General features: G+C 37.1%; 1 protein-coding gene across 3 annotated transcripts in view; it reads right to left on the reverse strand.

Annotated features, from left to right (window-relative positions):
• ZFR (zinc finger RNA binding protein) overlaps positions 1-26,995 on the reverse strand; it is an 81,444-nt gene that overhangs the window by 46,994 nt on the left and 7,455 nt on the right. For 2 of the 3 annotated variants that reach the window (XR_004678031.1, XM_034998850.1), the window contains exons 3-7: positions 15,549-15,572; positions 13,772-14,054; positions 10,968-11,112; positions 8,202-8,420; positions 1,977-2,224 (exon numbers count right to left, since the gene is read on the reverse strand). Coding sequence is in view for 2 of the 3 variants with exons in the window: in XM_034998850.1 (XP_034854741.1) it covers positions 1,977-2,224; positions 8,202-8,420; positions 10,968-11,112; positions 13,772-14,054; positions 15,549-15,572 (919 nt within the window). In the remaining variant the exon portion in view is untranslated. The remainder of the gene's footprint in view (positions 1-1,976; positions 2,225-8,201; positions 8,421-10,967; positions 11,113-13,771; positions 14,055-15,548; positions 15,573-26,995) is intronic. The other variant, XM_034998851.1, reaches the window with a different exon arrangement.

Consider the following 26,995-nt stretch of genomic DNA (forward strand, 5'->3'; position numbering starts at 1 on the left):
GACCCAGTCATCTGATTCTCCTCTCATTATCTGCAGTGGCCTGAAGTGGCTCCATGAAGCAGTCTGAGACTCAATTACTTAGGGCAAGTCCTTAATAAGCGAGGGAAAAAAAGCCCAAAGAAGTGAAGGTCTCAACTTGTCCAAAGCCACACAGTGGCAGAACCAGGACTGGGACCATGGCCCCTTAAACCTGAATCTTACTCTCCTCCCTCCTTTGTCCACGCCTAGATTCTAACTTAAAAAGTCAATGATGCTTTTCTCTAAGGCTCATTAGCCCCTTAAGGCACTGCCTCTGAGTTGCAGAAGTATCCCTGGCCTATTCTTTCATAAAAATCTAGACCCTCCAAACCAATGGTCGGCCTTATATATATCATTCTAAATGCGACTTTTCACCAATGATCTTAGACCCATGTTCTATCATTTTATATGGGTAACAGACACTCAACACATCTTTTCAGTCTACATTTGCCACTCATAGCATCATCCCCTCTCAATAGCCATCGCAGAGCAGGATATATACTTCTTCCCCTGCTCCCTCTCCCCTGACCATGTAATCACAATGAGACTATTTCCTATCACACTCAAATAGGGAGAAAGAAGGTTTTATGTAACTAGTCACATACATTAAATATTCCACAATTATTCCCTAATTTGTGTAACTCAGGGAATGCTGATAATTGAAAATAATCTAAAAAATCAGTATTAAAAAGTAGATAGAACTAATCTAATAAATTAAGAAGAATGTACATAAGTGGGGCAGAGACAATATAACTGAAAGAAACTACTACAGAGTCAAAGACTGTCCCTTTTCCAATAATATGTCTTTTATCTACCAAACTGCTTGTCAATTCTTATATAAAAAGACACTCTTAAGGGGCGTCTGGGTGGCTCAGTTCATGATCCCAGGTTCCTGGGATCGAGCCCCACATTGGGCTCCCTGCTCCGCGGGAAGCCTGCTTCTCCCTCTCCCACTCCCCCTGCTTGTGTTCCCTCTCTTGCTGCGTCTCTCTGTCAAATAAATAAAACCTTAAAAAAAAAAAAAAAAAAAAAGACACTCTTAAAAAAAATTAACAAATAATGTCAGGATAAGGGTTGAACACATTAGACTTTATAAAGACTCATGCCTAAATCATACATTTTAATATGTAACAATCAGGAAAAAAACAAAACCTGGGGGAAAAGGGGGATAAATATTTTACATGCTTCATTAGTAGACATTTTTGAAAAAGACACTTCCCCACATCTTTCTTGTTCCCAAAGTTTCTATTCCCTCACAAAGGAAACTACACAGAAAGAACATTCTACAAAGCATATGCAAAAGTTAGCCTTATTAGAAATGCTATCCTGTAAACTACAGACTGTTAAAAGAACTTATTTTAAGGATTTTTAATATTCCAGAAAGACAATTTTCTTCTGCTATTTAAATGCTCCAAAAAATAACACATTTGACAAGTCCTCTCATCTTTAATTCAGGTATGTAAAACTGAATGATCTCTATAGTCATCCTTTCTCAGCTGTAAAATTCTATTCATATACTTGTGGACCTCTAAGAACAGCTAAGGAAATCAACAGCCAACTGTGCTAAGCTGAAGAATTTTGTATAAAGGCTTTATAAAGCAAGCTGTGGACGCTAAAAGAAATAAAAAGTCAATCTTACCCCCAACCCCAATTAATTTGAAATTACAACTTTTAAGTTAAATTTAAGTTTTATTTAAGGGCAAAGTATCTTTCATGAAAAAAGTATAATTTACCCATTTTTCATTAACATAATCATTTTTAAATTTTTTTCTTAATAGAATTCTTATGTCTCAATACAAATACCTCTTAAAAAAAAAGACTGTTCAGCAAAATATGTATGTGTTAGCTAAAAGCTAACAGGAAAGAAAATGTAAACCTCTGTAAGTGTTAGAATATCAACCATACTTGACCATCAAAAATAACTTGAAGGCTCGCGGTAAAACATACAACATAAGTACCTGTGGTCCAGCACAGCTGATCTTACAAACATCACAATAGTGAATCTGGGGCGGTTTGGGAGGCTGTTTTGGTTTCAGTTGTTTATTTTGGAATGGTGCTTTTTTAGTAAAGGTGGTCCCTGTCCAGGCAGCTGTTGCAGCGGCCGCCGCCGCCGCCGCCGCCGCCTGCTTCTGCTGCTGCTGCTGCTGCTGGTAGTAGGAGGATGCAGCTGAATACACTGCTGCTTCGTAACCTGAATACGACGTACCTTACAAATAAAATCAAACAAAGAGCACGTTATGTAATTACCAAAGGCCAACTTCAATGCTATGAATTTAAATTCAATAAATTCTGCCAGTAAAGGTAGGTTTACATGTGCATATTTACAAATAATAAGTATCTCACAAAACCTGGAAAAATCTTATTTACCCTCTTTTTATACAAGTCAATCAACAAGTTTTTAACTCCACACATGCCAGGTGTTAAAAAGGCATAAAAAGAGTCTAAGATTTGGTCCCTGACTTCGAAAAACTTATAGTTCAGTTGGTGGGATACGACAGAGTGATAAACGTATGCGGTTACAGAATCTGTTAATATTTCCCCAAAAAGAATTCTTCTGCACACAATTTGGGAAGGGTTGAATTTGAAGGAGTGTCTGAACTAGGATATTAGATAGGAAAAAAAGAAACTCATGGAAGTATATGCTTGATGCCTGAGAGGACAGAAGATTTAAAAGAACAGAAAAACACACCAAGACTTTGAGTTCTAGTGACTGACTGATGGGGTTGTGCAACTGGTCAAAGCAAGGAGCTGAGAGAAGCTGGTTTGGAGAAGCAAGGTGAAGAAACCTTAGCAGACATCTGTGATATGGAGCTGGAGTTCAGATGAATATATAGGACAACAGATAAAAAATTTTGGAATTAAGGACCAAATACATTGGTTCTCATTCTCCAAAAGAAAAAGAGCACTGTATTTTCTGGTTGAATGCATGGCTTGATTCTATCCATTTCCATTGTTCAAAGTCTCTAATGATAAAGTACACCAAGCTAGTTACTAACATAGACATAACATATACATGTTGCTTATGTTCAGTGATTTATAGACTTAAAAATCCACAGAAGTTTTAAATTTGACAAAGTTGTGGGTTTTATTCATAAGCCTACCTCAAAACTGGAAAATTTCTTTCCCTTCTAAACTAAGATCTCTGGAAATTTGGTGGACTCCCTATTGATCACACTGCAAAACTTCTTTTTTTTCTCAAGTGGAATTAAGTGGGCCAAGAGTCACGTAAGACTCAAGCAAAATATTCCTGGTTGCCAGGATGGCACAGAAGAACTGCTTAAGGAAAACTGAACCTCTCTCAAATGCAGACTGCTATGTTGAAAAGAAAAGACATACACATATAGGAAAGAAAATAGGAATTGGAAAGGTGAGGATTTAAGATGCATGGTAAGTGAGAATCACAGGCACCTGAAACTAGAAATATCCAGAAAACAGTGCAATCAAGTAATGTGCGTGAAAAGCCTTCCTAGACTTTTATGTCAGGCTATTAGATTATATAAATGCTTATAAAGATAGAAAGTATGGTAGGGGAAGAAAACATCTAAAAGTAAAAATAGGAAGAAGCAGGTAGGCATATCAATAATAAGCATTATGATCAGATAAAAAACAATTAGAAAACAACTCATATAACTGATCAAAGGAAAAACTACAGATCAATAAACTCTTCTGGTCAGTCTTACCAATATCATATGTTACTTAAAAATGTGACAGAAGACCAAATACCTTCAAAGTGATAGGCAGAAATATGTACAGTTTAAATTTCACTCTTAAAACACCATAAATTGTCTAGTTAAAACAAACAAAGCTATTTTTAAATTATAACTGGCTGGGACCATGATTTTTATATGAAATTTTTTAAACAGATATTTTCCAAATGACTAGCTATTGTGCACAGAAACTGCAAAAATGCCACTTAAATGTAACCTTATGAATTAATGTATCAAGAAAATAAAAAGTAACATAAGGGCAATAGCATTCTACAATGCTGGATGACCAGGACTTTTAGTTTAGCTTTTTTTTTTAAATTGAGAATCCACAGTATGAAGGGCAGTGTTCCAGACACAGTGAAGTCTCAAAACAGACCTATTAGGCAAGTATTATTACCCTTACTTGACAGATGAGAAAACTGAGGCTAAGAGACCGTGAGGTGCTTTAAACACTGAGTTATTTAAACCACAAAAATCACCAGGCTAGGTTTAATATTTACAAAATAATCTCCTTCATTTGCACACCTGTAGTCTAAAACTAACAAAAGGTGAGCTTAACTATAGCTTACTACTTAATCTCCTATGACTACTAGCAAACAAATGTACATTTCTTGTAAAAGCACTATGGGAAAACAAATATAAGGTTGCATCTCTAAGTAAAAGTTCAATTTTTTAGGGCTAAAACAGTTTCACTTAAAAAATACTTTTACTAGGAGCGCCTGGGTGACTCAGTTGGTTAAGCATCCGACTTCTGATTTAGGCTCAGGTCATGATCTCAGGGTTGTGAGATTGAGCCCCATGTTGGGCTATGCCCTGGGCGTGGAGCCTGCTTGGGTTTCTCTCTCTCCCTCCCCCTCTCCACCTCCACCTCTAGAAAAAAAAGTTATTAAAAATGCTTATCAATTAGTAAGTTACATATTAAGTTAAAATATAATTTTTAAATGTACAATATCAGAAACAAAAACATACCATTTCAGTAGTAAATTCAGCACGTTACAAGCCACCATTTAGCAGGTACCAAGATTCTAGAACTAAGTTTAATGAGATGAAAAATATAGCTGACCTAAATTGTAGCTGATATAAAATTACACATACAGAACTCAGAAGTCCTAACAATGATCTTTTTGGATGGCAATTTCACATTGTGTATCACATTTTTTTTTTTTTTTAAAGAGCTTACCCTTTGACATAATGGGAATTTCTAGGAATTTATCTTAGGGAAACAACTTGCAAATACACGAATCTTTTCACACAAGGATTATTTTACCCACTGTTATTTCTAGTTTTTCCCAATATGAAACCTAGCATCCCAAGAAAGAAACTTTAAAATCTATATAGTACAACCATACAATAAAATATTATGCAGCCATTAAAAACTATATATTTCTAAGCATAGATTCTGATTTCTAAATACCATATTAGAAACCACAGCTCCTTTGTGAAATGGCTGATTGTGAGTCTTGGGCATGAAATGCTTGGAGTGTATCAGTAATATCTTACTGTGGAAGGAAAAAAGGAAAAAGTGCTCAAAGAATAATGATGCCAAGTCCAAACAGCTCAGAAGCGAGTTTGAAAAGGATCTCACTGGCCAAATTTGGGAAAACGTGCCTCAAAAAGAAAAATGAGAGTAATGGATTATACTACACTGAACAAAAGAGAATGAGTCTATAGTAATACTAAAAAAGAAGAGGAGAGGAGATGCTTCCTTAGAGAAGAGTGCTAAGAATCAATGTAAAAAGATTTTATATCCTTCATTGTAGAACTTGATTCAGTTAAGAGACTTTCAAAGGATCTAACACCATAGAGTGAAAAGTAATTGGGTAACAGGCCCATAGATTACCTGGTTAATTACAAAGGGGAAAAGGTATCCTTAAAATGGAGAGATCTGGTAGTCACCACTTCAACCAGTGATTATACTTGGCATCATCAATAAGGAATTTACAGCATTACTTATCTGCTCCTGATGTGATGAAATGCAAAAAGTTCACTTTGGTAGTTTTACTGACTAGAAAACTGCCAAAATCTAAGCATAAGGAAAGCAGGTAAATCCAGACTGTGATATTTTACAGGACAACTGGCCTGAACTCTTAAAAAATGTCAAGGTCAGGAAAGACAAGGTAAAAATAGGAGATTATCCTACATTAAAGGAAACTGAAACTAACAAGATATGACAGCCAAGTACAATCCACAATCCTTGATTAGACCCTGAATTTAAAACAAAGCACAAACACACCAAACAGACAGCTCAGCCATAAAAAACACTTGTGGACAACTGAAGAAATTAGATAATATCCATGTTCAATTCCTTTTATTGATATTTGCATGTGGTTATGTAAGAGAATGCCCTTATTCTTAGGAAATACAGGCTGAAGAATTCTAGGCAAAGCACCAGGTCATCTGCAACTTATAAATATAATGCTGACCCATTTGAAATGTTTTAAGAGATAAAGCAAATATGATAAAATATTAATAACTGGTAAATCTAGGTAAGTGGTATATAGACTTTATACTATTTTTTCAAATTTCCTGCAGAATTAAAATTTTCTAAAATAAAAAGTTGCGGAAAAATATAAATCAAAAGAATGATGTATCATACTTGGTGACATGAAAGAACATTCACAATGAGAAAAAAAGTGATTAACAAAATAGTATGCACTGGACAAATTCATTTTTATAACAAAATGTATATACTGCATATGTATATTCCCATGAAGAAAACTAGAGAAAGACATGCACCAAAATGTTAATGGCAATTAGTATCTAGGGGTACATGTCCAGTGATTTAATATTTTCTTTTTTATCTATAGTTTCTAGTTTTAAATGATGTATTACTCATGTAATATAGCAGTAAATAAAAATAATTAACTTCATCCTGTGTAAGATACATTCAAGCCACGGAGACAATGGAAGAGAGACAGAAAAGAGAGGGAGGAGGAGAACATATAAGACAGAAGCAATAACAGGAAAGGATACTATCGTACTCCTTATTTTGTTGAATGTGGACATTAAAAAAAAATGTGTCCAGTCAGAGCTGACTGAAATAATTCCATTTATAATTATAACTGATTAATCAGATACAAATAAAAATTCATCAGAGATAAAGAGGCGCAGAAAAGTTGTATCTGGGCAATCCTGAATGACAGATCTAGGAATAACCTCTCCTCACTCTCAATTCATTTCTGCACGGTTGTCACAGTTAACTTATAAATCTGTTCCCATTGCTCCTTTTGGGCACCCTTTTGGCCCACAAGATAAAGACAGACATCATAACAGAGCCTGCAAGGCTTTTCACACTGACATTTCCAGCCTTATCTCCTGATATTTACCCCATATATCCTGTATTCCAGCCACAACAAACTTGTTCCTAAATACTCCACGTCTGCCTAATTCACCATCGTATCCCCAGCACCCAGCATAAGCATTTATCATAGGATAAGAAATAAAAATATCTGAAAAACAGGGCATCTGGGTGACTGAGTCCCTTAAGCATCTGACTCTTGGGCTCCATGCTGGGTGTGGGGCCTGCTTAAGATTCTCTCTCCCTCTCCCTCTGTCCCTCCTCCCCTGCTTAAGCACGTGCCCCTGCACTCTCTCTCAAAACAAACTCTGAAAAACAACAAAACAATTTTTTAATTCAGTAGTTAGGCTTTTAACACCCAAACTGCGATGAATTATCAAGAACTAAAATTGCCCATATTGCCTTAAATCATCCATAGAACAAGACAAGGTATTGAGAGAGAAATAAAATGCAGAACAAACCATATAGTAGTACAAGGTTACATGTCTACAAAAAAGCAACATGTGATTTTAATCACTGAAATAATGCAAAGTACCTTAGCTAGAAATTAGCAAAAGCAGTGGACATAGCGAGATTTTAGTGAATATATTTCTCTTAATATTAACGATTTAAGGAAATATATAATTTCTGTAATAAGATAGTAAAATAAACATATGATTAAGGAAAATAGAGCTACTCTGTCCTTCCAAGACACGTTATATAACAATCTTATGGATATTTACAAAGGCTACCCAATATTTTCAAGATTACTTACTCCTGATAATAAAGAAATAGTTCCCTGGTGGCTGAAATAAACAATACTATTTGTCAGTGGTAGTCCCTGAATGTTAACCTTAAGTTTTCAAATTCATTTGGAAAAGTCAGAAAAAAAATTACCCTGTAAAATACTAGGTGTTATTTTCTCTAACTGCAATGCAAGGCCCAGGACTCATGCATGACTGGCTTTCAAATGCTCAAAGAGCATTTTACATTGTTAATATCTCCTGGCTTAAAAAAACAAAAACCCTAAAAACACAACTTAGGAGTATGGTCCATTTGTCACATTATATACACAGAGCAACACCTATCAATTAATTCAATTCTTGCTACTGGGATAAGATCATGCCACAGAACATCAAGATAGTTTCTAGTAAGTTTCGGATTTGTTTACTCATTTAAACACAGTTTATCCATCTTACCAGAATAAGTAACTGCCGTGGTACTGTAAGTAGCACTCTGGGTATAGGATGGCACCACAGTAGCTGCAGCTGCTACTGGCTGTACGGTGGAAGATACAGGATAAATGGAGAAAGTCGTGGTAGCTGGACTTGGTGTGGCTGGTTTTATGGCTGTCACTTGTCGAGTTTGCTGGGCTTGTGTATACTGAGTTGCACCTTGGCTATAACCCGCTTTGGGGGCTAAAATGGCAAAGAGATTTCAGAAAATTAGAAAGGTGAACCTCAACAGTTATTGTACCAATATTCTTGAAAACTAGAAAAAGTGTAAACATCAACTGTAAATTTAATGCTAGCAATTTCTTCTTGGCAAAAGGGTTGAAATTCTTATTACCAACTGAATAAAATATAACATCTACATAAAATTCATTTACCATCCCTTCCCAGTTGCTTTCTATGTATTTCCAGAATGGCATTTTGTCCAAATTAACAACCAACTGAAATAGCAGTACTACTTAAAACAGGTACTAATAAAGTTGTTAGAAAAGGCACGTGTGTATTTAGGATAGTCAGTCTAACTTGAGGGTTGTGCTTAATATTGTGAACAGAATAAAGAGCCTCAAATATGATTTCAATTCACAATAAAAATTTCAATGTTTAATTATATTGAACTTGTTCATATACCATTCATATTTTATTAATTTATCTATAGTGAACTTCAGTCTAATTCCAACTCACAAGGTGCCACTGACTTAATTCTTCAAATATCGGGGCACCTGGGTGGCTCAGTCTGTTAAGCGGCTGCCTTCGGCTTGGGTCAGGATCCTGGGGTCCTGGGATCAAGCCCCACATCCAACTCCCTGCTCAGTGGAGAGCCTGCTTCTCCCTCTCCCTGCCACTCTGCCTACTTGTGCTCTCTATCAAATAAATAAATAAAATCTAAAAAAAAAAAAAAAAGAACTGCTTTAATTCATCAAATATCAACAGCTTGAGTGCAGCTGTTTTTAAATGGCTACCATTCATGTTTCTGCTAAACTTTCTGCTGCCTTTGACCATATTCAAAATAAATGCACGCTTTAAGAATCTTATGAACCTTATTATTAAGCCCTAAATTAATAATTAATCTTATTAATGATCACTAAAGCATACAAATGTAATTCCTGATAAAGACCCAGTTATCAGGGGGCCACACTCACTTTATGCTTAGTTAAGGCACCTTAAACAAACAGCACTTAGAAGTTTATAAAATGGTTATCTACATGCAGTATAAAACTTGATCCACACAACACACAGATGAGGACATTTTACAAAAGGAAACTCATGTCCCAAGAGCTCAATGGCTTACAAGGCACACAATGTCAGAGCTAAGACTAAATCAAGACTCTTCTGACTCTTTAACACAATCTAACTTTGATAATTAACCAGGACGTTCACTACAGATCAGTGTACCCACATATTATTAGAGAAGAAACTATAAGAAAAGTTGGTCATTATAATTCAAAATATTTTTATACCACTTTTAAGGGAGTCACAGAAATCTTAGAACTAAAAGTACCGTAGAAAGATTTGGGTCAACTACCTTATTTACAAGTAAGAGAACAGAGATGAAAAGAGGTAAAAATCACTCAGCCACATTAGTGGTAAGGCCAGTACTAGAAGCCAGTCCCTACTCTTTCCTAACCCAAGGCTCTACCCACACTCTTATGGTCCTTCAAAAATAACTAAAATAAAGGAACTGTCTACTTTTCTGAACTCAGAGAGCTTTGTTTTAAAAGTTTTCAGCTGAATATCAAAAAATCTACAAGGGGTGCCTGTGTGGCTCAGTCAGTTAAGCATCTGATTCTTGACTGAGATTCTTTCCCTCTGTCCCTCCCCCTGCTCACACACACTTTAAAATTTAAAAATCATGGAGTGCCTGGGTAGCTCAATGGGTTAAGCATCTGCCTTTGGGTTGGGTCATGATCCCAGAGTCCTCGATGGAGGTCCACATCGGGCTTCCTACTCAGCGGGGAGCCTGCTTCTTCATCTTCCTGTGACTCCCCCTGCTTGTGCATGTGCAAGTGCGTGCACTCTCTGTCAAATAAATAAAATCTTTAAAAAAAAAAAAAATAAGGGGCACCTGGGTGGCTCAGTTGGGTAAGCGACTGCCTTCGGCTCAGGTCATGATCCGGAGTCCCAGGATCGAGTCCCACATTGGGATCCCTGCTTAGTGGAGAGCCCACTTCTCCCTCTGACCCTCCCCCCTCTCATGTGCTGTCTCTCTCAAATAAATAAAATCTTTAAAAATAAAATAATCTTAAAAAAAAAAAGAAATAAAGACTATAAATATGTAGGCTTCCTTGAAAACAAAGTATTTCCTGTATTTGAACCATTACATTTACTGTAATATCAGAGGCTGGAAACAGAACCAACTGTCATTACTGATCAGAGAAAGATGAATTAAAAATACAGGCCCACCAAGGGTTTCCACTGGTTACACAAAGGCAATCAGCAGTATGTTCTGGGCATTTCTGGCGAAGATAAGGATATGGCCAGAAGTTATCACAGCTCCTAGAAATCAAATACATCTCAGGGAGAGAAGGGCATGATTACAATTTGCCCTCATAGCCCTCTCACTCTTTGGTACTCAAAGGTATGCAGCAGCAGAAGAGAAGGACATGGCTAGAATCTGCTTCTTGAGGTAACAGAACATAATAGCTTAGGTGGACTCAAAAGGGTATCTTCATTAAGCACACTGAATAATATATTTCAGTAGTTTTCAGTGAAACTGTGTATGCCAATAAAACCCACCTGTCTGATAGTAGGTTTCAGCAACAGAAGGCTGAGGCTGGGCAGCAGCTGCTACAGCAGCAGCAGTTGCCGTTGGCTGTTGGTAGTACTGCTTACTATCATATGCTACAGCAGGAGCAGTGGATCTTACATATGAGTACGAGTCCTAAAGAAAGGGAATGAAAGAAAATCTTGCTGTAAGTGGCAGGAAAAATCCCTAACTCTACTATATAGAAGTGTAATAAAGGAAAAAAAACCTAACTATTGACCTAGGTATAACAGTCAAATTCAAAACAAAGGGCATTCATTTTGGACTTTGAAAATAAGGTCAAAACCATTTCAAGCAGCACGTTTAACTTTTACATCAGAAAAAAAAAATCACCAACACATTTTAAAATAATGCTTATCTTTAAAATTCTATTAAGAAAGGGGCACCTGGGTGGCTCCATTGGTTAAGCGGCAGTCTTGATTTAGGCTCAGGTCATGATCTCAGGGTCCTGGGATCAAATTTGGTGTTGTGCTTTGGGTGGGGGTGGGGGGAGGGGATGGTGGAGGTATCTGCTTGAGGATTCACTCTCCCTCCCCCGTTCGCTCCCTCTCTCTCTCACACTCAAATAAATAAATCTTAAAAAAAAAAATCTATTAAGAAATTCATAGTTTTGCTTTAAAAATGGATCTCATAGTAAAGACCACTTGCGTGTCCTAAGCTTTGTGACTACTCCAGCTTTCTTTTCATTCTTTTTTATTCACCATTATTATTAACAACTTATTTTTTAAAAATAGGCTCCATGCCCAGCACAAAGCCCAACGCAGGGCCTGAACTCATAACCCTGAGATCAAGACCTGAGCTGAGATCAAGACCTAAGCTGAGATCAAGAGGGATGCTTAACTGACTGAGCCACCCAGGTGCCCCTGTTTACCACTATCATTAACATAATGAATAGAAGCTTCCGGGTGGAGGAGAGGAAAGGGGAACACAGGTTCTAGGGAGAAGGAACACTATATATAAATCTCCAAGGCAGTGAAGATTTGGGTGAATTCTGGCACTAAACAAAGTGAGGAGGGATGGGAAGGTATGCAGGTGGAAAGGCTGAAGAAGTAGGCAGGGCCCAGAAATCGATGGGCTTCATACACCTTATTAAAAACAATGAAATTTATTACATTTCATCTCTGGACATAATGAAAATAATCACACATAGCAAAAGGAACTCTGAGTTTAGTAACTTGCAAATATCTTTTTATTAAAGATTTATTTACTAATTTAAGAGAAAGAGCACAGGGGGCCATGGCAAAGGAGAGGGAGAGAGAATCTCAAGCAGACTCCCCACTGAGAGCAGAGTCCACTGTGGGGCTCATCCCATGACCCCAAGATCACAACCCAAGCTGAAATCAAGAGTTAGACCCAGGGGCGCCTGGGTGGCTCAGTTGGTTAAGCGACTGCCTTCGGCTCAGGTCATGATCCTGGAATCCCTGGATCGAGTCCCGCATCGGGCTCCCTGCTCGGCAGGGAGTCTGCTTCTCCCTCTGCCCCTCCCCCCTCTCATGTGCTCTCTCTCATTCTCGCTCTCTGAAATAAATAAATAAAATCTTAAAAAAAAAAAAAAAGAGTTAGGGGCGCCAGGGTGGCTCAGTCAGTTAAGCGGCTGCCTTCGGCTCAGGTCATGATCCCAGGGTCCTGGGATCGAGCCCCACATCAGGCTCCCTGCTCCGCGGGAAGCCTGCTTCTCCCTCTCCCACTCCCCCTGCTTGTGTTCCCTCTCTCGCTGTGTCTCTCTCTGTCAAATAAATAAAATCTTAAAAAAAAAAAAAGAGACCCAACCAACTACGCCACCCAGGTGCCCCGTAACTTGACAGATATTAATAAAAAATACTGTTATAATTTATATGTCAACTCATTACTTAACAAAATAAATTCATATACTTTAGAAAGAATATAGAAAAACTAGCAAAGTTCAGAAGATCCTAAAGCAAACAAACAGAAAGCAGGTTATTAAAGGATTAGAACCAGGGGAGCCTAGGTGGCTCCGTCGGTTAAGTGTCTGACTCGATTTCGGCTCAGATCATGATCTCAGGGTCATGAGACTGAGCCCTGCATCAGGGTCTGCACTCAGGAGGGCGTCTGCTTGAGATTCTCCCTCCCTCTTCCCCAGTTCCTGCATGCTCTCTCTCAAACAAATAAATCTTAAAAGAAAAATAAAAGATTAGAACCAAATTTAAATAAGTAGTAATTTAGTACCATAATAAACACAGTACTGTAAAAGGGAATTAGAGCTTCATGTCCCAAATAAGACTGAACCAAAAGCAACTACAGGATATAAGAGCAGCATCAATTTCTGTTACATACTAAGAAAGAATACTTTGAAGGAAGAATGTACAGGCAACAGAATTTCTGCTCTTGTTAAGTACTAAGAAGACACTATGTAATTGTTTGGTCCATATAGTTTAGGCTCATGGTTCTCAAAACAGGAGACAGAGGAATACTGCCATAGTACAAACAAGGAGCATCTTCCCTATGTCTTCACTTTTCTGAAAACCTTGGTTAAATATTTAACCAGTAATTAATGTAAAATATTTTTAATTAAAACAGACATAGATATAAAATGGACTGGAATGGACTCAGGGGAATTATTTCTAAAAACTCACTGCAAGGGAACTTAATGCTTGGACTATGCCCCTAAATTACCTAAGAATACACATTCATTTCTATCATCAGAGTTATATTTTGGAAGACCCAAATATGATAAGCAGTGGCTTGGACATTATATCATACACTGGAGTCACTGAAGCCTGCGTGTTAAGACTACTGAAACTAGTAGTTTTCTTACCTGGTAGTTCTGTGTAGTAGCTGGGGGTGGTGGTGGTGGTGCTTCTTGTTGTCTCTGGGTATAACCATAGTCAGTTGCTGTATGTGCAGTGGGGTAGCCTCCATAAGCAGCAGCTGTTGCAGCAGCTGCAACAGCTACTGGAGCAGGCCTGGCAACTGCAACTGTGGCGGCTGCTGGTGCATAGGCAGCAGTAACTGTGTGAGCAGCTACTGGAGCCTGATGGACAGTGTAGCTAGCAACTGTAGTTGGATGAGAGTAGGCTACACCCGAAGCTGGCTGCTGGCTATATTGCGGAGTAGAAGAATAAACATAATACAATTTAATTTTAAAATCTAAGAGTTTAACAAAATAAAAAGCACATTTTCAAGAAATTTAATCATGGACTACAAAACACCAAGTATTTGAACTCAATAAGCCTAGTCAATACCGTATTTGTTACTGTTGCATAATTTTTATTCCTTAATCTTAATACATTAGACAGTCACACATACTATGCTTAAGATCATGGACCATATCACAAAGCAGGGACGACAAACTGGGTAAAATGCAGTATTAGGAAGAAAGGAAAACTTGATGAAACTAGGAATTTAAAAAAGTATTTGTTGCTTGTAGAGTTCTTTATTATGTTCTACAGTTAAAAAAAAAATCTCTACAAAGAAATCATGTTAAAAATATTAAATTCTAACTCCAACTGTAGAAAACATTTAAAGTAGAAAACTATTACCCAGTTGACTTAAATACTTCTGATACTCTAGGGCAGTAGTTCTCAACTGGGGGAGATTTTGCCCTCCAGGAACATTTGGCCATGTCTGGAGATATTTTTGATGGTCAAACTGCAGAGGAGGTGGTGGTGATGGGTGCTACTGGCATCTAGTGGGTAGAAGCCAGTGATGCTGTTACATATCCTACAGTGCACAGGACAGCTACCCACAACAAAGAATTATCCAAAGAATGTCAACAGTGCTGAGGTTGAGAAATCTTGCTCTAGGGCACAAAACCTACAATGGACTCTCTATTAATTTAGGTAAATTACTCAAGTTACAGGCAGCGTTTCATTATACACATTTATTTTTCTCTCAAAAATGTAGCACATGTTGCAAAAGGAGACCTAAGCCAGATACTTTGCAATCATAACCATTTAAAACTCAAAGAGGCAAAAACATTTTCCAAAACTGTAAATCAAATAAAATTTCCAGCTAAAGTTCTCAGAGTGATGTTTTAACTTTTTAAAAATTTTAACTTTTAAATTGAGAATCTATGTCACATAAAACCAAGGCTTACAGATGTTAAGCACATCAAAGTGTATTTGTTGGTCTAGGTTTTCTAAAACACTCACAATTACACTTGCTAAAGCTTTATTACCAAGGCAGAAATGCCTTCTAAAAAAAGGAGAGCCCCAACGGTTATTTAGCTGACAGGTTTTAGATGACCATAAGTCTTAATATGAGCCAACAGTTAAGAATAGCTAAGAAAAAAATACCTGACATAAGCTGAAGCTGCTCTAATAAGTACCTGATTCATGGGTTATAGTACAGGATATTCTTCACTGGTGTGCACACTACCATACAAATATGGCATAGAACTAAAATTTGGGGCCATCACATTTTAACTGTATTAGGGAAAACACTGATAATTATAATGTATTCAAAGGGAATCAATATGAAGCTTATAAGTATGGTTATTACTTCACATAAAAAGTGGAGGACCTGGGAACATTCAGTCTAGAAGAGGTGACTGGGGAAGATATGAGAGCTGCCTTCTAATAGAAGAGACTTACTCCATGCTGCTCCAGAGAACAGAACTAGAACCAATGGATGGAAGGGTGGCAGATTTCAGCCCAATATGAAAAAGAAAAAAAAACAAAAACTTAGAACAAAGTCCAAAGAAACTCTTATAATTTATATTTGGATGAGGTTTTCCACATTTTGGTATTAAAAGTAGCTAATATTTTCTACATATATGACAATTAAAAGACAGGAAAAGGGAAATTTAAATTGTAATAGTGGAAAAATTGGTTTGGGATTGACATTTTCTATGGATAATTCCATATCCTTAAGAAAAAATGCCAATAACATTATATTTCTTCAAAATTCCTAGAACTGAAAAAGAATTATATTTAAAATATAAATACACCAGTTCTGTGAAGCTTGTATTTAACATTTACTGATAAAATTTCACACATTCAGACTACACTGCATAAAAAGGGTTTGGTTATGTAAAAATTCAGATAATCTTGGATTCCTACACAGTTTCCATTCATCCCATTGCTCTTTATTCAATATCTGTTCACACTTCCTGGTCTCCAAAATTTGTCCTATAGGACAAAAAACAAAGTGGGAATAGAATAGGAATGTCAAGTCAACTAGGCAAGCAATTTGATTTATACTGCCTCTGATCCTTAAAGGTCCATGTGACCAAAAAAGGGATGATGATATGCTCTGGTTTAAGCCTACTGTTCCCCCCATAATTATTAACAGTATGCTCCCACACTGATGTGTCTCAGTTTGAATAATAAATCTTATAATCTCCCTTCCCAGGAATCATATAACAAGATGTCAGTACACTTAGCAATTATCATATACTACATGCCTAGGGCTGCCTAACCTAACTCTGATCTGTATAGTCAGATCTGCTCAGATATGGCTGGAACCATATCCTCTACCCAAAAGCATCATGAAGAATAATGATTTAGTTACAATTCCCACGGGTTAAGGGCTAGGGCAGTGGTCTGCTGTTCAGAATAAAGATTTTCTAGCTTGTCATCTTAAACCCATCTGGGAAATTCTCTCTCAATCTGAAATATCCTTAGAAAATTGCCTTCTATGTGATGTATCTGACCAGCCTGGGTTATACCACTTCAATTAAATATCTAGTGGCTAAGTCTAAAAAGTAGTCTAAAGTAAATTTTTAAAAATTCAGGTCATATCAAGTTCAAATTAGTTTAAGCAAAATTAATCTTAGGTTGAAATATTTAAAACCAATGTTTTGCCTAGTTTGTAGTGTTAGAATAAAAGGTATTAAATTATATCCCTACATAAAACTTAAGACTTAATGGTCACTAAATGATTTTTAAAATAAAATAGGATAAGTAAATAAAAACCCAAATCTTGTGCCATAAAAGACTTTCATTTTCATCCAGCAGAAAAGAAACTTCTATTTAGATAATATCCTTTGTGAATAAATTAAATCTAATAAATCAGTTTTAAACCAGGACAAACTAAATAATAAATCATGAAACAAACATAAAAATATGGGATGAACAAGATAAATACTTGAAGAATCATACATAAAATGGAAGGGTATTTCTCTGGGGGGGGAGAAAAAGGTAAAGAAAGTATTTAGGGAATTATTTATATTAAAAAGTAGTAACACTTTTATATTCTTGGACTTAACCTGGAGGTTAATTAATGGCCAGCTCTCTCCTTGCTTACCAGAAAGTGAAACCAGCCAGAGTCCTTACCAAAATAGACAGCCGACCAAAATCACCAGTCGAAGAAAGCCTACTATAAACTGCAAAAGAAACAGGAATGATCCTGCAGGAAATGGATATCTCAATGTAACAAACAAGAATTTTCACAGACTCTAATTTGTATCCATGAAATAAGAACTTAACACCAGTTAGAAGATAAAATTAAGGGATATAGACAAGATCAGGATATAAAAACTATAAAAGAGAAGATAAATCTAGGAAGTCCAATATCCAACTAGAAGGAATTCTGAAAAGAAAAAAAGCAAATAAAAGAAATTAAGAAAGAATATTTCCTACTCTGGAAGGGAGGCACATATTTTCCAATTTAAAGGGCCTAGCCTACAGAGGGGTGCCTGGGTGGCTCAGTTCGTTAAGCATTTGCCTTCAGCTCAGGTCATGATCCCAGGGTCCTGGGATAGAGCTCCGCCATCAGGCTCCCCCTGCTCAGCAGGGAGCCTGCTTCACCTTCTCCCTCTGCTGCTCCCCCTGCATGTGCTCTCTCTCCCTCTCTCTAATAGATGAATAAATTCTTTAAAAAAAAAAAGGGCCTACAGAGTACAAAACAGAATGAAAGAACAACACCTCGAGACATACAGCATGTCACAACATCTCAAGGTTAAAAAAAAATATATATATATATTTTTCAAACTCTCCAGAGAGGAAAAACAAGTCACCTGCATACAACTACATGAAAACCAGACTTTTACTGATAACACTAGTGCTAGAATAGACTAATGTTTTAAAAAATTCGAGGGAAAATGGTTATTAATACAGAGTTCTGTACCCAGCTAAACCATTAAGACAGAATAAAGGTGGTGGTTGTTGGTTTTTTCTTTTTTTTTTTTTGACATTCAAGAACTGAAAGAGTTTACCTCCTATATACCTTTTCTTTGGAAGTGACATGAAGATGTACTTTAACAAAAAATAAACCAAGAAAGAAATCATGGGATCCTATAAATAGTGGATCCAAACCCAGGAGGGAGATGAGAGCCCAGGTCACCAGCTGTGCAGCAGGCCCAAAGAGGCAGCAAGCTTGGACTCGAAGTAAAAAAAGGACAGAAGCCTCCAGGAGAGAGATGTCCAGGAAAATAAAGGATTGGACAATAGACAGTAGACTAGGAACCTGGAAAAATATTAAGATACAATCAAGGCACCAAAAAGATTTTGGGGAAAAAAAGGTAATGAAAGACTTCAGCAAATAGGACATTGCTGAAGAAAGGCATGATCCTGGTAAAAGACACCACAGTTAAGCAATCAGTAGGGTGTAAAAAAAGCAAACATCCATTTGAACTTGAACTGAGGAAGATTCTTCTATTAAGACATTAGGAATGATAATCATAGAACACCACCACTTGGATTCACAGTTAAGTACTACTTACAGTCATATTAGTAAGTTTCTGCCTTAAAGTTTTAGAATCAACCTAAATTACAGAAGATAAACTATGATTACAGAATATAATGTAAATGTTAATCATAAGTAGAACTACAGCTAAGTTGGGGGATAGGATGGGGAAAGAGGGAAAGTAAAGACCAGAGTTTCAAGATTCTTTTCCTAATCTAGAGAGTACTGAGCTACTGACTACCATTGTTGGAAATGGAGTGTCTGAAAATAAGAGAAATAGCCCTATCACTGAACTTCGAAGGAGAAATAAGCATGAGAGGGTATGTACTAAATCTTAACTCTGATTGTAGGAAATAAAAATATAATGCATAAAAAGTCAATAAATTAAGACACAGAGAGGGGTGCCTGGGTGGCTCAGTCGTTAAGCATCTGCCTTCGGCTCAGGTCATGATCCCAGGGTCTTGGGATCGAGCCTCGCATCAGGCTCCCTGCTTGGCAGGAAGCCTGCTTCTCCCTCTCCTACTACCCCTGCTTGTGTTCCCTCTCTCACTGTATCTCTGTCAAATAAATAAATAAAATCTTAAAAAAAAAAAACAACAGAGAGAAGCATATTATTTAATGATACGGAGTTAGAAATAAAACCAGAATGTATTAAAGGTGGGAGTCACTACAAAGTGGAATTGGGGAGAAGGGATTAGGAAAATAAGGGAATGTTGTTTTCATTAAAAGCCCTTCTAGTGGTGCCTGAATGGCTCAGTCAGTTAAGCGTCTGACTCTTGGTTTTGGCGCAGGTCATGATCTCATAAGGGTTGTGAGATTGAGCCCTGCATCAGGCTTCACACTCGGTGCGGATGGAGTCTGCTTGAGATTCTCTCCCTCTCCTCCCCCACTACACGTGCACGTGCACACGTGCTCTTTCTCTCTTAAATAAATAAAATCTAAAAAAGAATCCTTTCTATACTATTTTTAATTACATTATGTATTATTCTGGGGGGAGCATAAAACATAATTTTCAAACTGGCAAGTTGAATGACCAACAACCACAAATTTAAATTACTCCTGTCTAGGTATTCCAACTCAATTCTAATTTCTACATTTCTGGTCTCGACCCTAACCTATACCCAACTCCAAGCCCATTTTTAGTGCTTTCAAATTCCATTAATATGACCTGGATTTACATTATACTAAAGTTATAGTCACTACCAGCATTAAAAAAACTATGCATACCAATGGCTTGTCCATATAAGTGGCATTTGGTAACAGGGAAAACATTCCTATACCTCTTTTAATTTCTATACAGCAGTGATTTTCAAAATATGATCCAAGGACTGCTAGGATACAGGAGGTTATCCCTTTTTCAATTACAGATTGCCTTCATATAATTTAATCCAATTTATTGCAACAGACTGAATGCAGAAGCAGACTGAGAACCAACCATTTTAATTAAGATATTAAGAAGATTTATAAAAATCTTTGTAAAGATATAAAACAATGCCTCTTGTCTCCCTATTATTGGAGGACAGGAATATAGTTATTTTTTTATAGCTCCATAAAGAAATTTGGGGTTAACATGTAGTAATCTTATTTTTATTTTAAAATGATTTAATACATTTTTTTTTAATTCTAAGACAGTAAATATTAATATAACCAACATAAACAAAAGCTCTGTGGGGTCTTCAATAATTATAACTGCTTTAGGGGTCCCAAAACCATAAGCTTCAAGAGCTACCATTTTATGGTCTACAGCATTAACTTTGATTCATCATTCATTTCCCTGCTCTTTACACCTTTAAACAAAAACATTTTCTTCCATTCTGTAACAGTGAAACAGTTCTCAGGGAAAATGAGCAGGGCACATGGTCAGAGCCCCAAGTCTGTTGCCGACAACTGCAATATCCCTAATCCAGGGCTCGAAATCTCGCACTTTACCTAGTGTGCTGTGCACAAATACCATTTTCTGTGCTAGCAGACAAGAAAGGTATTAGGAAGCAATGGCTTAGAACTCTGGGACTCCCGTAAGAAACCAGCACAGAAGGTGAATTAGAAAAAAGTCCATTTTCCCTTGTAAGGGAAAACTGTAGAAGAAACTTTCCTAGCTCAGCCTTGGCTCTGGGTAAAGGGGAGAGAAGTCTCCCTTAATAATTCTTTTTTTTTTTTTTCTTTTTTGAGTGAGAGAGCAGTGTGTGGGCATGGGGTGGGGTGGGGGGGGGCAGAGAGAGAGGGAGAGACGGAGAGAATCCTAAGCAGGCTCCATGCCCAGCATGGAGCCCATTAGGGGGTTCCATCTCATGACCCTGAGATCATGACCTGAGCCAAAGGCAGAAGCTTAACCGACTGACCCACCCAGGCACCCCTCCCCTGACAACTTTTTTTTTTTTTAAAGATTTTATTTATTTATCTGACAGAGAGAGAGAGAGCACAAGCAGGGGGAGTGGCAGGCAGAGGCAGAGGGAGAAGCAGGCTCCCTGCAGAGCAGGGGGAGCCCGATATGGGACTTGATCCCAGGACCCCGGGATCATGACCTGAGCCGAAGGCAGTCGCCCAACCAACTGAGCCACCCAGGCACCCAACCCCTGACAATTCTTTATGACAAGCCAGCCTTCCCCTAGGTTTGGGTTCTGGAATTCACCTTATCTAAGAAAACTCCAAGCTAAGTAGTTTAATATATCTCTGAGCTGATAGTGCTTTCAGATGCCATAAAACACATTTTCCTCTCTAAATGCTACAATGTTCTAAGAAACAGGAGATCTCAATAAAAACATCACAACAAATCCCATAAGGAAACAAGTTACTAAAAGCAGGAGTTTGCAGAATAAAAAAAAATTTGAAAAGACTGTAAGTATTAGAATTATTGACTATAAAATATAAAGTATACTTAAAAAGGTAAAAGACGCCTGGGTGGCTCAGTCCATTAAACGTCTGACTCTTAATCTTAGTTTTTTTTGTTTTTTTTTTTTTTAATATTTTACTTATTTATTTGAGAGAGAGAGAGAGAGGAAGGGGCAGAGGGAGAGGATCTCAAGCAGACTCCTCAGCATGGAGCCCATGCGGGCTCAATCTTATGACCTTGAAATCATGACCCGAGCCAAAACCAATAGTCGGACGCTTAACTGACTGAGCCACCCAGGTACCCTCAGCTCCGGTCTTGATCTCGGGGTTTTGAGTTCAACCCTGCATTGGGCTCTGCACTGGGTGTGGAGCATACTTTAAAAAAAAAAAAAAAAAAAAAAAAAAAAAGGTAAAAGATTAGACTATCAGAACTTAAGACTAAGGACCAAGAAGTTGATAAAAAAAACAACCAGATGAATTTTGATTTTTATAAGAACAGACCTTCCAAAAATGAAATATAGTATATAAAAATTATAATCAGAAACTTAGAAAGGCATTACATAACTGATTAGACATGGCTGATAAAAAATTAGTGAACTCGGGGCGCCTGGGTGGCTCAGTCGTTAAGCGTCTGCCTTCGGCTCAGGTCATGATCCCAGGGTCCTGGGATCGAGTCCCGCATCAGGCTCCCTGCTCTGCGGGGAGCCTGCTTCTCCCTCTCCCACTCCCCCTGCTTGTGTTCCCTCTCTCGCTGTGTCTCTCTCTGTCAAATAAATAAATAAAATCTTTAAAAAAAAAAAAATTAGTGAACTCGAAAGTATCTCCACAATTACTCATTATGCACACAGAGACAAAGAGATGAAAAATATTAGAGATTAAAAGACAAGGACGATAGAATAAAAAGTGGTAAGTTACATCTAAGTAGAGTTGCAAATGGAGAAAAAGAATAGAGGAAACACATCTAAAAAAAATGTCTGAGATTTCCCAAAATTAATGAAAGATTAATTTGAAAGCCCCAACAGAGACAAAGAGAAGCACTGCGGGGGGAAAAAAAAAAGTACCTATAGAGACTGAGGACTTCTCAAAAATAAGGAAGTGAGATTAAAACAAAAAACAAAAACTGTTACTAGTAGACCCATATTAAAGGACATTCTTAAAGATTTCCTTTAGGAAGAATGAAAATGATCTCAGAATTAATAAACGTCATGTTAAGTGGTAAATATGACGGTAAACTTAAATAATCACTGACTATATAAAATAATGGTATTCAACAATGACTGGTTGTGGGGTTAAAATCTGAAATACTGTACAATAACAGCACAAAAATCAGGAGAGGACTGATCAAAGTTAAAGCATTTTAAGTCCTTACATTGTTTAGGAAAGTAAAGATAATGATTAACTTTAGAATGCATGAAATATTCATGCTAAATTTCTAGAGAAGCCACTATAAAACAGAAGCAGAATCTTCATTCTGACCTTATAAAAAGAATGAGAAAAAGTCTCAATCAAGAAAATGTAGACTGCTTCTGTCACTCACATTATTGGATGTGTTTTTTCTCCCCTGGAAAACATTCTCTGTGTGTGTGCATTATTTTCAATTTTGGATAAAATGGCAAAGTAACTGATAGGCAAAACACTTTTTTCCTTTTCATGGCATACAAAATACAATTTGATCTTTTCATTCGTCCAAACTGAATGTTCAACACTGTTGGACTTTTCTATTTTCCAGGTCAAATTATGGCATTTTGTGTATCTACCAAATTACAGACAGATTTTCTTTAAATTACATTTAATATTTCATAATGTTGACAAAGATGCAAAATTAAACTTCCTCACAGAATCACCCCAAAGACAAACCATCTTTATTCTGTACACTTGATATTATATATCATGCTCCCATTACCTTTACAATACTATTAAAATAACTGTATCATAGAATTTTAGAAGAAAATAACCAATCCTACAACTTTTACCAACACATTACACTAGTAGACTACTAATGGGGCAGGGGGTGGTTAAATGTAGTATGAAAACTGTTAGTTTTCTTGGGATCCGTAACTCACAGTATACCAAGAAAGAGCCATTACCATTTACACCTGGGTCCATTGGACCTTTTGCACTTTTGTATTTTTGAAGTCATTTGACAAATTATTTGCACAAGCATAAGGGATAATAATAATAAAAAAATTATCAGAAATCTTAAAAGCAGCAGCAGACCCCAATTTTTATTCCATATGCTCCTGGTTTTAAAACAAACCATGTTCTCTGAACAGAACTGCTAATCAACTTTTATGCACGAACCTGGAACATTTCTATCTCATAAATGCTGATTGCAGATTTCAAATATATCTCTAATGAGTTCTACCTTATCATTACTTCTGGTTCTTCTTTTTGTACTTGAACTGTCAAAATGCAATGCTTACAAAATTTTTAAAAACATTTGATGGCTTGGGGCGGCTGGGTGGCTCAGATGTTAAGCGTCTGCCTTCCAGCTCAGGTCATGATCCCAGAATCCTGGGATCACGCCCTGCATCAGTCTCCCTGCTCAGCTTCTCTCTCTCCCTCTCCCCGCTTGTGTGCTCTCACGCGCGCTCTCTGTCAAATAAATAGGAAAAAAACTACAAAAAACATCTGATGGTTTTAAGAGACAGTCATCTTCTTTGCTCCATAATTGCAAAACATTTTCAATTTTAAGTCTGGAATGATCAATATAATCAATCTTTTCCTTTTTACACCATCGATTTCCTCCCAATTACCTTTGAATACATACCTGCCTTCAGCATCTGTCCACTAATGAATTATATGAAGTAAATTCTGGTGCACAAACATCACAAAAGAGGAAAGAATGCTGCCAGATACACTTTTAGCAAATTGAGATGTTCAAGATCTTGTCATGGAATATTATTACATAATGAAGTCATTCCTATTGATTGACTGGATAAAAATACCACATTTACTTTCTTATCCTTAGAAAAACTTTATCTTTCACTCACTGATTCCTGAGTTAAAAAAAAAAAATCAGGACAGTGTATCTGAAGATTCTTAGTCTGAGATTTTGCTTTTACAATCAATTTCACTACCAACATGAGTCTAGAGTGATGCTGTTATTTACATTCATGTTATTTATCTAATAATTGTCAAACATCTTCCCGTGTTTTCTGCTTTACCAATATGGACAGAGTATGGACAATTTGAAATCCTCAGCTTTGCTGAAGAAAAAAACTAAAGCTAATTATAAAGGCAGTGTCTCTACTTTTTTTCATACCATCTTCAAAGATGCAAAAACTGGGTGACTGGATGGCTCAGTTGGTTAAGCATCTGCCTTCAGCTCAGGTCATGATCCTGGAGTCCCAGGATTGAGCCTAGCATCAGGCTTCCCGCTTGGTGGGGAGTCTGCTTCTCCCTCTGCCCCTCACCCTGCTCGTGCTCTCTTGCTCTCTCTCTCTCAAATAAATAAAATCTAAAAAAAAAAAAGATGCAAAAATTTGGGCAATGCAATGTCTTCCAATTATCTCACTATTGTACCACCCTTCTAGGTGATTCCAACATTCCTCCATTTTCCTATCGTATTAGTTTTTTTTTTTTTTTAAGATTTTATTTATTTATTTGACAGAGAGAGACAGTGAGAGAAGGAACACAAGCAGGGGGAGTGGGAGAGGGAGAAGAAGCAGGCTTCCCACCAAGCAGGGAGCCCGATGAGGGGCTCAATCCCAGGACCCTGGGATCATGACCTGAGCTGAAGGCAGATGCTTAACAAAGGCAGATGCTTAACGACTGAGCCACCCAGGCGCCTGTATTAGTCTTTTTCAGAGTGGTTGGCAGTAAGTGACAGGAGGAAATAATTCCTAGTAAGATGAAATAGCAAAATGTTTCAAGACAGGAAAAAATAAAATCCCTATGATAAATTTTAGACTTATAAAAGGGATCCAATGGATCCATATAGTAATTGCAAGATAAAATGAATTTTATTCCACTTTTAAAAAATTAAGCAGATTTTCTTTGGAAGACCTCTGAGAAAAAGTCATGAAAGGTCAATCCTTTTAACTATTTGTAAATAAAACTGCTCAAAAAAACCCCACAAAAAACAAAAACAAAAAAATCACACACCAAAAAACTCACAAACGTTTGGGTACAATAAAAGCTGATAAATACCATAAGTTAATTAAACCAAAGTGCCCTGTAACTTTCTGAACTCAAGAAAAATTTCTCCAGGAAAGATACGAACACTCACACTAAGTGAGATGAAAAACAAAACAAAACTAAAAATAGCCTCCTGACACTAAGGTCAGTTTTTATTGTCAAATGTTTTACAAACTTACTAGGAGTATTTTCAGAAGTATTTTGATTTCATAAATGTGGATAAGGAATTATAAATGTATAAAATAAGATCCTGAAATTCTTAAAGCTAGGATAACCAGACATTCTGAAAGCAATGGATAGCCAGTGAAGATTTTAAGCAGAAGAGTGTTGTGCTGAATTTACATTTTATGATGAGCATTCTGTTTATAGTAAAAAAAAAAAAAAAAAAAAAGGTTTGGGGTGGGTGAGAGAAGCTACAAAGCCATCTTCACAAATCACAGCATTCTTTGCCCTCATCTATATGATTATTATTTAAAAGGCTTTTGTAGCGGCGCCTGGGTGGCTCAGTCGTTAAGCATCTGCCTTTGGCTCAGGTCATGATCCCAGGGTCCTGGGATGGAGCCCCGTGGGCTCCCTGCTCCGCCGGAAGCCTGCTTCTCCCTCTCCCACTCCCCCTGGCTTGTGTTCCCTCTCTCGCTGTGTCTCTGTCAAATAAATTAATAAAATCTTTAAAAAAATAAAAAAAGAAAGGCTTTTGTATTATTTTTCCTATCAAAAAAGTAATAGATTTCTTCAAATTTCAAGAACACGCTTTCCCACTTAAAGCTGACTACCATATCAATGTAATGCATTTTATACACTGCATTTTCCCAGAAATTAAAAAAATGATTTAAAAATTTTATTTTCATTTAATTCATCTTCAAGAACAGTGCTTCCCAATACTTTAAGCCCCTTTGATCAGTAGGACTCCCAAGAGTTTATATGAATACTAAATTAGACCACAATTTTTTTTTTTTGAGCCCCCAGGATGAAGGTCCAAGGTACGTGGACAGAAAAGCAGGTTTCTAGCAAGGATCTAGGACACAGGGAGTGAAGTTAACACTATCCACCCCACAGTGAGGCTGGAGAAACGGGAAGAAGGCCTTTCCCCTCAGGGACGTTGTGTGTGCCCTAATGGAGACCACAAAAATTATTTTAGGCAAAATTTTATGCTAGTCTTTTGGTAGTTCCAAGTAATTAGATTTTAGTTTTCCTATAATGGCTACCTGTTAAAATTATACCTATAATTGGATAACTAACATTGCTTACTACCTCTCTTCTGGTTTTTATGACATAACATTCTCATAGCTCTCTGCCTACCCTGTATTTCTTTCTCTAGCCCTACCTTAAACACAGATGCTCCCCAAGTTTGCAACCATGGCTCTATTTTTTGTTTTTCTTTCATTCATTCAAAAATGTTTATTAAATAATCTATGTCATACCTACATCAATGGCGGGTATCATT

This window comes from Mirounga leonina, unplaced genomic scaffold, assembly GCF_011800145.1.
Source record: "Mirounga leonina isolate KUSES-001 unplaced genomic scaffold, KU_Mleo_1.0 Mir_95, whole genome shotgun sequence".
NCBI lineage: Eukaryota > Metazoa > Chordata > Mammalia > Carnivora > Phocidae > Mirounga > Mirounga leonina.